The 13,972-nt window shown below is 46.5% G+C and overlaps 1 protein-coding gene across 1 annotated transcript in view; it reads left to right on the top strand.

Annotated features, from left to right (window-relative positions):
- Nucleotides 1-12,859: 12,859 nt before the first annotated feature.
- The window catches only part of LOC140399324 (bile salt-activated lipase-like), a 50,322-nt gene continuing 49,209 nt past the window's right edge, over nt 12,860-13,972 (top strand). Inside the window, exon 1 of the mRNA XM_072488848.1 lies at nt 12,860-12,975. Within this exon, the coding sequence (XP_072344949.1) occupies nt 12,907-12,975 (69 nt within the window). The 5' untranslated portion in view covers nt 12,860-12,906. The remainder of the gene's footprint in view (nt 12,976-13,972) is intronic.

Raw genomic sequence — 13,972 nt, 5'->3', positions numbered from 1 at the left:
GAAAGACAGCACTGACATCCTTGGGGGGGGGGGGGGCTTTGTTGTCCTGGATTATGAGCTGGTGTCTCTGGAATAGAACTTGAATCGACAACAAGAGACAAAAGCGCTACTTACTGAGCTACAGTCGACACTTATAGCTGCTGTGGAACCGTCAAGGTTGGTGTTGGTTGAGTTATAATGCCATCATTGATGCCAATTAGGATTGGCTCCAGCTCAGGAAAATCCAGCTCCCTAAAGACTGAGCCTTGAGCTGATATAATTGAGAGTCTGGCTCTGTCTCACGCTCTGCATAGAGAATGGGGTCAGGTTCTGGACAGATGGCAATGAACTAGACGAGGAGCATAATTGATGTGAAATGTTTGTTTCAATGAGATGGTTGGTGAATGAATGCCACCTTAGAGTGTGGAGTATTGCACCTTCTCAGAACATGTTTCATTTTTTCTAAACGTTCTCATTAAATCTTTTCTAGATCGTAGAGTTTAGGCAGTGGAAGCACCCCCCCCCCCACCCCCACCCCCGCCCCACATGATGGAACAATGAAAATGGGATGTACGATAGATAACAATTGGAGGAACGCTGAGTTCTTGGACGTTTGTTGGACTATAGAAGAAACAGAGTTAATGGCGATGCTATTGAGGAATTTAAACATAAAAGTTGAGAAATGTAAAAATTGAGGCATTTCAGACCAGGAGCCAATGAAGGTTAGAAGGTTAGAGAGCACAGGGTAATGGATGAACAGGATTTGATTAAGAAACAACAGTTCTCTGCGGTCTTGGGAAAAAGATCTCTCAGTGAATATTGACAAGGAAACCTGGGGCACTATCTGGGAAAAAGCCAATAGAATCTCAATCTGTAATAGAACGAAGGAAACCCGACTTAAAATATTGCACTTCTGCATGTTACACCAAGCTTAAGACATAGGATAGACCCCACTATAATCCTCACTGTGCCAAAAATGCAAACTAGGGCGAGTGGTCTATATACATTGTGTCTGGTCCTGTGTCAAAATTAAATCATCCTGGTTGGGGCATACTTAATGAGCCTGAGAGAATATTTGATACGGCCTCAGAGTTTGATCCTTTGATCCTGGTTCTGGGGCTCCCAGACAAAAAGATCATTGACGCCAATGAGAAAATGCCGTGCAATATCCTAACATCTGCAGCATGGAAGAATATCCTTTGTTCCTGGATTAGCGATAAACCTCCTTCTGTCCAGAATTGGCATTAAATTTATTATGGATTGCATCCCAATGGAATTTCTAACCTGAATACTCCAAGCCAAATTAGATGCATTTCAAAAAGTATGGGGTCCCCTGTCTCAAATATTCCAGCTCGGTAGCGTCTGACTAACTCCTAGAACGTTTTCCATAGGTCATATAGTACAGGCTCTAATATACTAGACATGAAGGTGAGCACCTCTTTGCCCTGTTTTTGTGGCTTTATATCCCCCCCCCCCCATCCTATTACTTGTCCTCTCTACTTTTTGTATATACGGAGGCGCCCGGTGTACTGAACCAACTGTGTTGGTTTCTTCGTGACATTAATCATGCCGTACTGTACCAGTTTTGAGGTTGTGTTGTATTGTTTATAAAAATGGAACAACTTGAATAAAAATATATTTTTAAAAAGAGATGACGGTTTTGGATGATTGCCGATCTATGAAGAGTGAAAGATGAGAGGCTGACCAGGAGAAAATTGGAATAGCTGAGACTGGATGTGATAAACGTCTGGGTGAAGGTTTCAATAGCGGATTGGCTGAGGTAGGGATGGAGATAGGTGATATTCCAGGGGTGGAAGGGGTCATGGAGGTCAGAAGTTCAGTGCTCAAAAAGATCACGGAGGCTGTGATTGGTCTGGTTCAGTTCAGAGAGAGGCTAGGGAGGGTGTTGGAATCTAGGGGGAAGAAATCAAGTTTGTAGTGGAGGCTGAAGACCATGGCTTCAATCTGCCCAAGGAAGTATCTGCTCATCTAATACCTGATATCTCTATGTCTATCCCATTGACTTCCTGTATAATTTTAGACTGCTATCAAGTCATCTCTCAATATCATTTTTTCTAGAGAAAATAGTCCCAGCCCATTCAATCATTCCTTACAGTTGACACTCTGGTTTTTAATAATTTTTATTATTGTCACAAGTAGACTTACATTAACACTGCAATGAAGTTACTGTGAAAATCCCCTCCAGTGTCTGTTTGGGTACACTGAAGGAGAATTCAGAATGTCCAATTCACCAAACAGCACGTCTTTCGGGACACGATGGAGGGAACCGGAGCACCCGGAGGAAACCCACGGAGACACGGGGAGAACGTGCAGACTCCGCAAAGTCATTGACCCAAACCGGGAATCGATCCCGGGTCCCTGGCGCTATGAAGCAACAGTGCTAACCACTGTGCTACCGTGCCGCCCTTAAATTGTTCCAGTCTTCCACCTCAACTTTGGACATCCAAGTATCGATCAGTCTGATATTCTAAGAGGAACTTCCTGATATCAGTGTTAAATTTGCCTTTTACTACTTGAGCCCTGTGCTCTTCCATGTCCCTATCTTATGATTTTGTGGTAGTCACCACTAGCTGTATTGTATGTATTATGGAAAGACACATATACTAGAGGTACATGGGTAAATCCCTGCCTGCTGGCCCCGCCCAGTAGGCGGGGTATAAGAGTGTGTGCTCGCCGGTGCTGCAGCCATTCTGGTTCCAGCTACAGGAGGCACAACACCTTTGCTCAATAAAGCCTCGATTATTCCGCTGCTCTCGTCTTTGTGGTAATTGACAGTGCATCAGATTTAATATGAAGTAATTTCCCGAATGAATGGTTCCTGCACTTTGGAAATGAGGCGGGATAAGGAGATCAAGTGTTCGTGTGGTGAACATTTAGGAGACAGTGATCGTTGAAGCATAAGGTTTAGGATGATGATAGAAAAGGAAGATAAGCAATCCATGTAAAAATAATTAACTGTGGGGAGAGCCGACCTCAATGGGGCAAGAACGGAGCTGGGCCAGTTAAACTGGAGGGAAGATTGGTGGGAAAAATTGTAACCGGACAATGAACGACCTTCAAAAAAGAAATGGTCCGGACACAGTAAAGGTATATTGCCTTAAAAGGGAAGGGTAGGGCAGACAAATCTATAGCTCCCTGGATAAAAAAGGGTATTGAAATTAAAATAAGGGGCGCGATTTACCCAAAGAATGATTGTGTTATATTGGGTGGGTTTTACAGGGTTTTCCCTTAGTCATGTTTTGGGGGCTGAGGGAGTTTCTCACCGGCACCACGGGTTGGGTGACTTGCGCGCAGATTTGCGCTGGGATGGCGCCCACTTTGGGCCTCTCCCGCGATGCTCCCGGCACAACGGGATTGGCCATGTGCACCGCAGTGGGAAAATCACACCCAAAGTGTCGGGTAGAAAATACAGTCGAGAACCCAGAGGAATGCAGAAGGTTCCGGGAGGAGGTTAAAAAAAACGCCTTAGAGAAGCGGAGAGGGATTGTGAGAAAAGACTGACAGCCAACATAAAGTCTTCTTTCGGCATAAAAATAGGAAACGGTGGTAAGAGGAGAAATAGGGCTGATTAAGGTCTAAAAAGTGAACTTCGGGCAGCACGGTGGCGCAGTGGGTTAGCCCTGCTGCCTCACGGCGCCGAGGTCCCAGGTTCAATTCCGGCCCTGGGTCACTGTCTGTGTGGAGTTTGCACATTCTCCCCGTGTTTGCGTGGGTTTCGCCCCCACAACCCAAAGATGTGCAGGGTAGGTGGATTGGCCACGCTAAATTGCCCCTTAATCGGAAAAAATGAATTGGGTACTCTAAATTTATTATTGAAAAAAATAAAAATAAAAAGTGAACTTACACGTGGAGGCTGGGAGCATGGCAGATGTATTAAATAAATACTTTATAAGGGCAGCACGGTGGCACAGTGGTTAGCACTGCTGCATCACGGCGTCGAGGCCCCAGGTTCAACCCCGGCTCAGGGTCACTGTCCGTGTGGAGTTTGCACATTCTCCCCGTGTCTGCGTTGGTTTCGCCCCCCCAGCCCAAAGATGTGCAGGGTAGGTGGATTGGCCATGCTAAATTGACCCTTAATTGCAAAAAAATAAATTGGGCACTCTAAATTTATTTTTAAAATAAAATACTTTACATCTGCCTTGATCAAGGATATAGACAGTGTCCGGGCCATGGAGACAGATGTGGAAACTCTGTCCTTAGAAGGGTTCAAAATTGATAAGGAGATAGTGTTGAATTGACTGTCAGTACTGAAAGTTGACAAGGCACCAGGACAGGATGAGATGCATCCAAGGATTTTACCTGCAGGAAGTGCTGCCATCTCCAGCTCCTCCAAGACCGAGTTAGGGAACTGGAGCTGGAGTTGGAAGAACTTCGGATCATTCGGGAGGCAGAGGGGGTCATAGATAGCAGCTTTAGGGAATTAGTTACACCAAAGATTGGAGATAGATGGGTAACTGTCAGAGGGACTGGGAAGAAGCAGCCAGTGCAGGGATCCCCTGCGGTCGTTCCCCTGAGAAACAAGTATACCGCTTTGGATACTTGTGGGGGGGGGGACATACCAGGGGTAAGCCATGGGGTACGGGCCTCTGGCACGGAGTCTGTCCCTGTTGCTCAGAAGGGAAGGGGGGAGAGGAGCAGAGCATTAGTAATTGGGGACTCGATAGTCAGGGGCACAGATAGGAGATTTTGTGGGAGCGCGAGAGACTCACGTTTGGTATGTTGCCTCCCAGGTGCAAGAGTACGTGATGTCTCGGATCGTGTTTTCCGGGTCCTTAAGGGGGAGGGGGAGCAGCCCCAAGTCGTGGTCCACATTGGCACTAACGACATAGGTAGGAAAGGGGACAAGGATGTCAGGCAGGCTTTCAGGGAGCTAGGATGGAAGCTCAGATCTAGAACAAACAGAGTTGTTATCTCTGGGTTGTTGCCCGTGCCACGTGATAGTGAGATGAGGAATAGGGAGAGAGAGCAATTAAACACGTGGCTACAGGGATGGTGCAGGCGGAAGGATTCAGATTTCTGGATAACTGGGGCTCTTTCTGGGGAAGGTGGGACCTCTACAGACAGGATGGTCTACATCTGAACCTGAGGGGCACAAATATCCTGGGGGGGAGATTTGTTAGTGCTCTTTGGGGGGGTTTAAACTAATGCAGCAGGGGCATGGGAACCTGGATTGTAGTTTTAGGGTAAGGGAGAATGAGAGTATAGAGGTCAGGAGCACAGATTTGACGTCGCAGGAGGGGGCCAGTGTTCAGGTAGGTGGTTTGAAGTGTGTCTACTTCAATGCCAGGAGTATACGAAATAAGGTAGGGGAACTGGCAGCATGGGTTGGTACCTGGGACTTCGATGTGGCCATTTCGGAGACATGGATAGAGCAGGGACAGGAATGGATGTTGCAGGTTCCGGGGTTTAGGTGTTTTAGTAAGCTCAGAGAAGGAGGCAAAAGAGGGGGAGGTGTGGCGCTGCTAGTCAAGAGCAGTATTACAGTGGCGGAGAGGATGCTAGATGGGGACTCATCTTCTGAGGTAGTATGGGCTGAGGTTAGAAACAGGAAAGGAGAGGTCACCCTGTTGGGAGTTTTCTATAGGCCTCCAAATAGTTCTAGGGATGTAGAGGAAAGGATGGCGAGGATGATCCTGGAGAAGAGCGAAAGTAACAGGGTAGTTATTATGGGAGACTTTAACTTTCCAAATATTGACTGGAAGAGATATAGTTCGAATACATTAGATGAGTCGTTTTTTGTACAGTGTGTGCAGGAGGGTTTCCTGACACAATATGTTGACAGGCCAACAAGAGGCGAGGCCACGTTGGATTTGGTTTTGGGTAATGAACCAGGCCAGGTGTTGGATTTGGAGGTAGGAGAGCACTTTGGGGACAGTGACCACAATTCGGTGACGTTTACGTTAATGGTGGAAAGGGATAAGTATACACAGCAGGGCAAGAGTTATAGCTGGGGGAAGGGCAATTATGATGCCATTAGACGTGACTTGGGGGGGGTAGGGTGGAGAAGTAGGCTGCAAGTGTTGGGCACACTGGATAAGTGGAGCTTGTTCAAGGATCAGCTACTGCGTGTTCTTGATAAGTATGTACCGGTCAGGCAGGGAGGAAGGCGTAGAGCGAGGGAACCGTGGTTTACCAAAGAAGTGGAATCTCTTGTTAAGAGGAAGAAGGAGGCCTATGTGAAGATGAGGTGTGAAGTTTCAGTTGGGGCGATGGATAGTTACAAGGTAGCGAGGAAGGATCTAAAGAGAGAGCTAAGACGAGCAAGGAGGGGACATGAGAAGTATTTGGCAGGTAGGATCAAGGAAAACCCAAAAGCTTTCTATAGGTATGTCAGGAATAAGCGAATGACTAGGGAAAGAGTAGGACCAGTCAAGGACAGGGATGGGAAGTTGTGTGTGGAGTCTGAAGAGATAGGCGAGATACTAAATGAATATTTTTTGTCAGTATTCACTCAGGAAAAAGATAATGTTGTGGAGGAGAATGCTGAGACCCAGGCTATTAGAATAGATGGCATTGAGATACGTAGGGAAGAGGTGTTGGCAATTCTGGACAGTCTGAAAATAGATAAGTCCCCGGGGCCTGATGGGATTTATCCTAGGATTCTCTGGGAGGCCAGGGAAGAGATTGCTGGACCTTTGGCTTTGATTTTTATGTCATCATTGGCTACAGGAATAGTGCCAGAGGACTGGAGGATAGCAAATGTGGTCCCTTTGTTCAAAAAGGGGAGCAGAGACAACCCCGGCAACTATAGACCGGTGAGCCTCACGTCTGTAGTGGGTAAAGTCTTGGAGGGGATTATAAGAGACAAGATTTATAATCATCTAGATAGGAATAATATGATCAGGGATAGTCAGCATGAGTTCTTTGAGAAGGTGACTGAACAGGTAGACGAGGGTAGAGCAGTTGATGTGGTGTATATGGATTTCAGTAAAGCGTTTGATAAGGTTCCCCACGGTAGGCTATTGCAGAAAATACGGAGGCTGGGGATTGGGGGTGATTTAGAGATGTGGATCAGGAATTGGCTAGCTGAAAGAAGACAGAGGGTGGTGGTTGATGGGAAATGTTCAGAATGGAGTTCAGTTACAAGTGGCGTACCACAAGGATCTGTTCTGGGGCCGTTGCTGTTTGTCATTTTTATCAATGACCTAGAGGAAGGCGCAGAAGGGTGGGTGAGTAAATTTGCAGACGACACTAAAGTCGGTGGTGTTGTCGACAGTGTGGAAGGATGTAGCAGGTTACAGAGGGATATAGATAAGCTGCAGAGCTGGGCTGAGAGGTGGCAAATGGAGTTTAATGTAGAGAAGTGTGAGGTGATTCACTTTGGAAGGAATAACAGGAATGCGGAATATTTGGCTCATGGTAAAGTTCTTGGAAGTGTGGATGAGCAGAGGGATCTAGGTGTCCATGTACATAGATCCCTGAAAGTTGCCACCCAGGTTGATAGGGTTGTGAAGAAGGCCTATGGAGTGTTGGCCTTTATTGGTAGAGGGATTGAGTTCCGGAGTCGGGAGGTATGTTGCAGCTGTACAAAACTCTGGTATGGCCGCATTTGGAATATTGCGTACAGTTCTGGTCACCGCATTATAGGAAGGACGTGGAGACTTTGGAGCGGGTGCAGAGGAGATTTACCAGGATGTTGCCTGGTATGGAGGGAAAATCTTATGAGGAAAGGCTGATGGACTTGAGGTTGTTTTCGTTGGAGAGAAGAAGGTTAAGAGGAGACTTAATAGAGGCATACAAAATGATCAGGGGGTTAGATAGGGTGGACAGTGAGAGCCTTCTCCCGCGGATGGAAATGGCTGGCACGAGGGGACATAGCTTTAAACTGAGGGGTAATAGATATAGGACAGAGGTCAGAGGTAGGTTCTTTACGCAAAGAGTAGTGAGGCCGTGGAATGCCCTACCTGCAACAGTAGTGAACTCGCCAACATTGAGGGCATTCAAAAGTTTATTGGATAAACATATGGATGATGGCATAGTGTAGGTTAGATGGCTTTTGTTTCGGTGCAACATCGTGGGCCGAAGGGCCTGTACTGCGCTGTATCGTTCTATGTTCTATATTGAAGGAAGTGAGAATGGAAATTACAGGGACATTGGCCATAATCTTCCTGTCTTCCCTAGACTCAAGGGAAGTGCCAGGGGAATGGAGAATTGCTAAAGTTACGCCTTTGTTCAAAAAAGTTTGTAAGGCTCAACTCAGCAATTACAGACCAGTCAGTTTAACAACAGTACTGGCTAAGGTTCTGGAAACAATTATTCGGGATAGAATTAGTAGTCACATGGAAAAATGAGGGTTGATTGGAAGAGCCAGCATGAATTTCTAAAAGCCGGAGAAATTGTGTTTAATTAACTTGCTGGAGCTTTTCGTTGCGGTAACAGAAATGGTCGATGAGGGTAATTTTATTGATGTGGTGGACATGGATTTTGAAAAGGCTTTCAATACAATGTTGCACAACAGGCTTGTGAGAAAAGTTATAACTCACAGGATAAAAGGGACAGTGGCAATGTGGATACAGAACTGGAAGAATAATAGGAAGCAGAGAGGAATGGTCAATGGATATTTGTATGGCTGGAGGGAGGTTTGTAGTGGTGTTCCCAGGGGTGGGTATTGGGATCCTTGCTTTTCCTGATATATCTTAATGATCTAGGTCTTGGTGTGCAGGGGACAATTTCAAAGTTTGTGGATGAATCAAAACTTGGAAATATTGTAAACTGTGAAGAGGACAGTGTGGAACTTCAAAGGACAGAGTGGGCAAATAGGTGGCAGATGCAATTCAATGCGGTGTGTAGCCACCTAAAATGGCTGATTCCCTATTAATTTGGCCAAAACCCGATTTAAAATGGCCATCCGAAAAGGCTGATGGGAAAAGCAGCCAACAGGACACAAACAGACAGCTGCAGACAGAATAGCGTATTCGGCTCTGGGGAAGTCGGCCCAGATCGATACTCAAGACCATTAGCAGCACATCAACCCAGACATCTGCAGTTTAATCGGCTGTCCCCGGGAACAATTGCAACATATCAGCAATTGAATGCCGGGCCAGACCTGTCGGCTCCTGCAGTGGCTGAGACAAAGACAGGTGAACGACCACCCCCCAATCGAGGAATCGCCCCGTTATTGGAGCATATCGAACCCAGTGATTGGGAACAAGTCCAATCACTTGGGACTCAGGGTCAAGGGCCGCCCCAGGAATCGGGAAGCCCCTGGGCTGTATAAAGTGAGGGGCCAAGTTCAGATCTCTCTCTCTCTCCCTCCTTCTCCGGCTCGCGACCTTCGCAAGAACATCGACCAGAAACTGTAAGTTTGACTCCAGCGATCGCTACCCGATAAAGACTCCTAGCCATCGACCCGTATCAGCCTTTTTGAATCCCGCGGGCCAGATCCGATTCGATAAGCCATTCGTTTCCCTGACCTGGTGGGCCCTTCCTAAAGTTAAGTATTGGCCAGTAGTGGTAGGTTTCGATATAGATAGTAGGATTATTGTGTAAGCATTAATTGTTGTATATAATAAATGACCGTTGATTTCAATCTTACTAAGCGGTGTGCTGACTTATTAATCATAACTCGAGCTTGAACCACGTGGCGGTATCCGAAAGATACCTGGCGACTCGTGAGCAAAGGTGACATAATCAGAGGTAATAAAACTAAGGCTAAAAAGAGCAACAGGTGACAATACGAATCAGGAACAGGAGGAGGCCCCTCGAGCCTGTTCCGCCATTCAATAAGATCATGGCTGATCTGATTGGAACCTCAACGCCGCATTCCGGCCTACCCCGATAACCTCTTACCCCCTCGTTAATCAGAAATCTATCTAACTCAGCCTTAAAACTATTCAAAGATTCAGCTTCCACTGGCTTTTGAAGAGCAGAGTTCCTGAGACTCTCGACCCTCTGAGAGAAAAAGAGTCTCCTCTTCTCTGTCTTAACTGAATGAGCCATTTTTAAAAAAACATTTCCAATTAAGGGGCAGCACAGAGGTTAGCACTGCTGCTTCACAGCTTCAGGGACCCGTGTTCGATTCCCGGCTCGGGTCATTGTCTGTGCGGAATCTGCATGTTCTCCCCATGTCTGCGTGGGTTTCCTCCGGGTGCTCCGGTTTCCTCCCCCAAGTCCCGAAAGACGTGCTGTTAGGTGATTTGGACATTCTGAATTCTCACTCTGTGTACCCAAACAGGCGCTGGAATGTGACGATGAGGGGATTTTCACAGTAACTTCAGTGTTAATGTAAGCCTACTTGTGACAATAAAGATTATTATTATTATGAATTTAGCGTGGCCAATCCACCTACCCTGCACCTCTTTGGGTTGTGGGGATGAAACTCACGCAGACACGGGGAGAATGTGCAAACTCCACACGGACAGTCATCCGGGCCTAGATCGAACCCAGGTCCTACTAGCTACTCCAGTTAGTCCCATTCCCCAGCCCTATCTCTGTTGCCCTCTAAATTAATCACTTTCAAATATATATCGAGCTCTCTTTTGAAACCTCCTATGGAATCCACCTCCACCACTCTCCCAGGCAGCACATTCCAAACCCCAACAACTCTCTGGGTAAAAAAGTTTCTCCTCATCTCACTCCGAGCTCTCTTGCCGGCCATCTTGAAATTGTGACCTCCCTCGTCATTGACATCCAACTGATGGAATCTGAATATCCTTCTTTACCCTGTCAAAATTGTGCAGAATTTTGAACACCTCAATAAGGTCACCTCTTAATCTTCTCTGCTCCAAAGAGAATAAGATCAATTTCCCTAATCTTTCCTTGTATCTAAAATTATTAATTCCTGGTACCATTCTAGTAAATCTCCTCTGCACTCTCTCCAGGGCTTTAACATACTTCCTTAAATAAGGTGCCCAGAACTGAGCACAATACTCCAAATATGGTCTGACCAATGATTTGTAGATGTGTAGCATCACTTCCTTGCTTTTATATTCTACACCTCTATTTATAAACCTAAGGATCCTATAAACATTCTTAACAACTGTTTCAACTTGCCTGGCCACCTTCAGAGAATGATGCACTTGAACCCCGAGGTCCGTCTCCTCCTGTGCTCCCCTCAAGGTTGTACCATGAGCCTGTATTGCCTCCCCATGTTTCTTCTCCCAAAATCCATTACCTCACATTTCACTGCATTGAGGTTCATCTGCCAGGTGCCTGCCCATTGGCCAACTTGTCAAAGTCCCTCTGAAGTCGCTCAGCATCATCCTCACAATTCACTATTCTCCCTAGCCTAGTATCATCTGCAAATTTAGAGATTTTGCCCTCAACACCCACCTCTAAATCATTGATATAAATCAGAAAAAGCAAGTGTCTCAACACTGAGCCCTGGGGAACACCACTTTCAACTCATCTCCAGTCTGAGAAATGGCCATCTATACCTACCCTCTGTATTCTATCTCTTAGCCAACTTCTAATCCATGCTGCCAAGGACCCTCCAATCCCAAAATTTCTAATTCGCTGTCCAACCTGCCCAGTGGCACCGTATCAAATGCTTTCTGAAAGTACAAATATATAATATTCACGGCACTACCTTCACCCACTGCCGGTGTCACCTCGACAAACAACTCAGTTGAATTAGTCAGACATGACCTGCCCTGCCAAAGCCATGTTGACTGTCTAGTATTAACTTATTTTTGGTGCATGTTTATCTCATCCCGTATTATGACCTCCATCAGTTTTCCCACTATTGATGTCAAGCTGACAGGTCTGTAGTTTCCTGCGTTATCCTTTCTTAAACAACAGCGTCACATTTACAATCCTCCAGTCCCCCGGGACTAATCCTATGGGCCTGGAAAATTTCTGTCAACGGCTCGGCAATTTTCACCCTGACCTCTCTCAGCAATCTAGGATGCATCCCATCTGGGCCTGGCGACTTCTCTACCTGGAGTGCTGCCAGCCTTTTTAGCACCTCTTCTTTATCTATCACTATACTTTAAAAAAATAAAAAATTTAGAGTACCCAATTCATTTTTTTTCCAATTGAGGGGCAATTTAGCATGGCCAATCCACCCACCCTGCACATCTTTTGGATTGTGGGGACGAAACTCACGCAAACTCGGGAAGACTTATAAAACTTAGGGCAGCACGGTAGCATTGTGGATAGCACAATTACTTCACAGCTCCAGGGTCCCAAGTTCGATTCCGGCTTGGGTCACTGTCAGTGCGGAGTCTGCACGTCCACCCCGTGTGTGCGTGGGTTTCCTCCGGGTGCTCCGGTTTCCTCCCACAGTCCAAAGATGTGCAGGTTAGGTGGATTGGCCATGCTAGATTGCCCTTAGTGTCCAAAATTGCCCTCAGTGTTGGGTGGGGTTACTGAGTTATGGGGATAGGGTGGAGGTGTTGACCTTGGGTCGGGTGCTCTTTCCAAGAGCCGGTGCAGACTCGATGGGCCGAATGGCCTCCTTCTGCACTATAAATTCTGTGAAATTCTATGAATGTGCAAACTCCACACGAACAGTGACCCAGAGCCAGGATCGAACCAGGGACCTCGACGCCACGAGGCATCTATCACTATACTGCTCAGGTGCTCAACACTCACATTTTCAACTGGGCCATTGTCACCATCTTCTATTTTAATAAAGACATGATCGGCCGATTAGCTTCCTTCTTTACGGTAACAGCTCTCTGTGTTTCTGGGTGTGATTCTATTAACTGCCTCGCACGCCCCTGCAGAAAATCACCACATTCCTGCCTTAAGCAGCTTGCTGAACATCTGTGCGTTTGCCATGTGTTGTTAAGCTGACCTTGAAAGCCAGGCTTGCCTTTAGTGAAGCAAATGTCTACCCACATTAAATAAGTCATTAAGATATGCTTGTCTACTAGAGTAAACAGACCAACCTTGGCGACGTTGAGCTGTAAGTGATGGATATATATGTGAGGAGCTCAGATCCTGAGTAAGGATCTCTGAAAAATGGCTCGCTGGCAGTTTCTGTGCTTTGTGCTAAATGGTTGCCTCCTCAATGTTGCAGCTAGAGTCACGGTGAGACACAGCGCGCTGCCCGCTAATCGGTGGTTTGGGGGTGAAGTCGGCTGGTGCCTCGTCCTTTCCACAAGATTACTTTAGTTTCAACTCATAGATGGGGGAAAGTCCTGCGGTAGGTGGAAATGCTTCCTGTAACAGGATTGGGGCAGTTCAGTCTGATTATAAATCCATGCAGGCGAGGGTGGCATGTGGCGCAGTGGTTAGCACTGGGACTGCGGCGCTGAGGACCCAGGTTCGAATCCCGGCCCTGGGTCACTGTCCGTGTGGAAATTGCACATTTTCCCGTGTCTGCGTGGGTTCCACCCCCACAACCCAAAGATGTGCAGGTTAGGTGGATTGGCCATGCTAAATTGCTCCTTAATTGGAAAAAAAATGAATTGGGTACCCTAAATTTTTAATAAAATAAATCCATGCAGGTTATGGGCACATAAAACGACTTGTCACTCAGCCACAGGAACAGCTGGGAAATCCCCACCACATTGCTACTGTAGGGAGCTAATCTAGTGTGTTTAAACATGCCTATTGGAGGGAGCTGCATTGTGCATCACGAGAATGGTTCTAGGGAACGTTAGTTGGGTAGATAGATTGGCAAATTTGAGAGTGTTTTCCTTGGAGAAGAGAAAGTTAAAAGGAGGTTTGATAGAGGTCTTCAACATCATGAGAGGTCTGGACGGGGCAGATAGGGAGAAATTGTGGAAGAATCCAGAATCAGAGGGCACAGATTGAAGTTATTTAGCAGAAGGAGCAATGGTGACATGAGAAAAGGCTTTGTTTACAGCGCGAATGGTTGGGATCTGGAATGCACTGCCTGACTGTGTGATGGACGCAGAGTGAATCAAGGCTTTCAAAAGGGAATTAGATGATTATCGGAAAATAAAAAGACGTGCAGGGCTGTGGGGAGACAGCAGGGGAATGCTGTTAGATGAGTTATTTGTGCAAAGGGCCTTAACACATACGACAGGCCAAAATATCTCCATCTGTGTCCTAATCATTC

This window comes from Scyliorhinus torazame, chromosome 22 (assembly GCF_047496885.1).
Source record: "Scyliorhinus torazame isolate Kashiwa2021f chromosome 22, sScyTor2.1, whole genome shotgun sequence".
Classification (NCBI taxonomy): Eukaryota; Metazoa; Chordata; class Chondrichthyes; order Carcharhiniformes; family Scyliorhinidae; genus Scyliorhinus; species Scyliorhinus torazame.
Note: the sequence above shows the minus strand (reverse complement) of the source record. Positions and strands in the feature narration are given on the sequence as shown.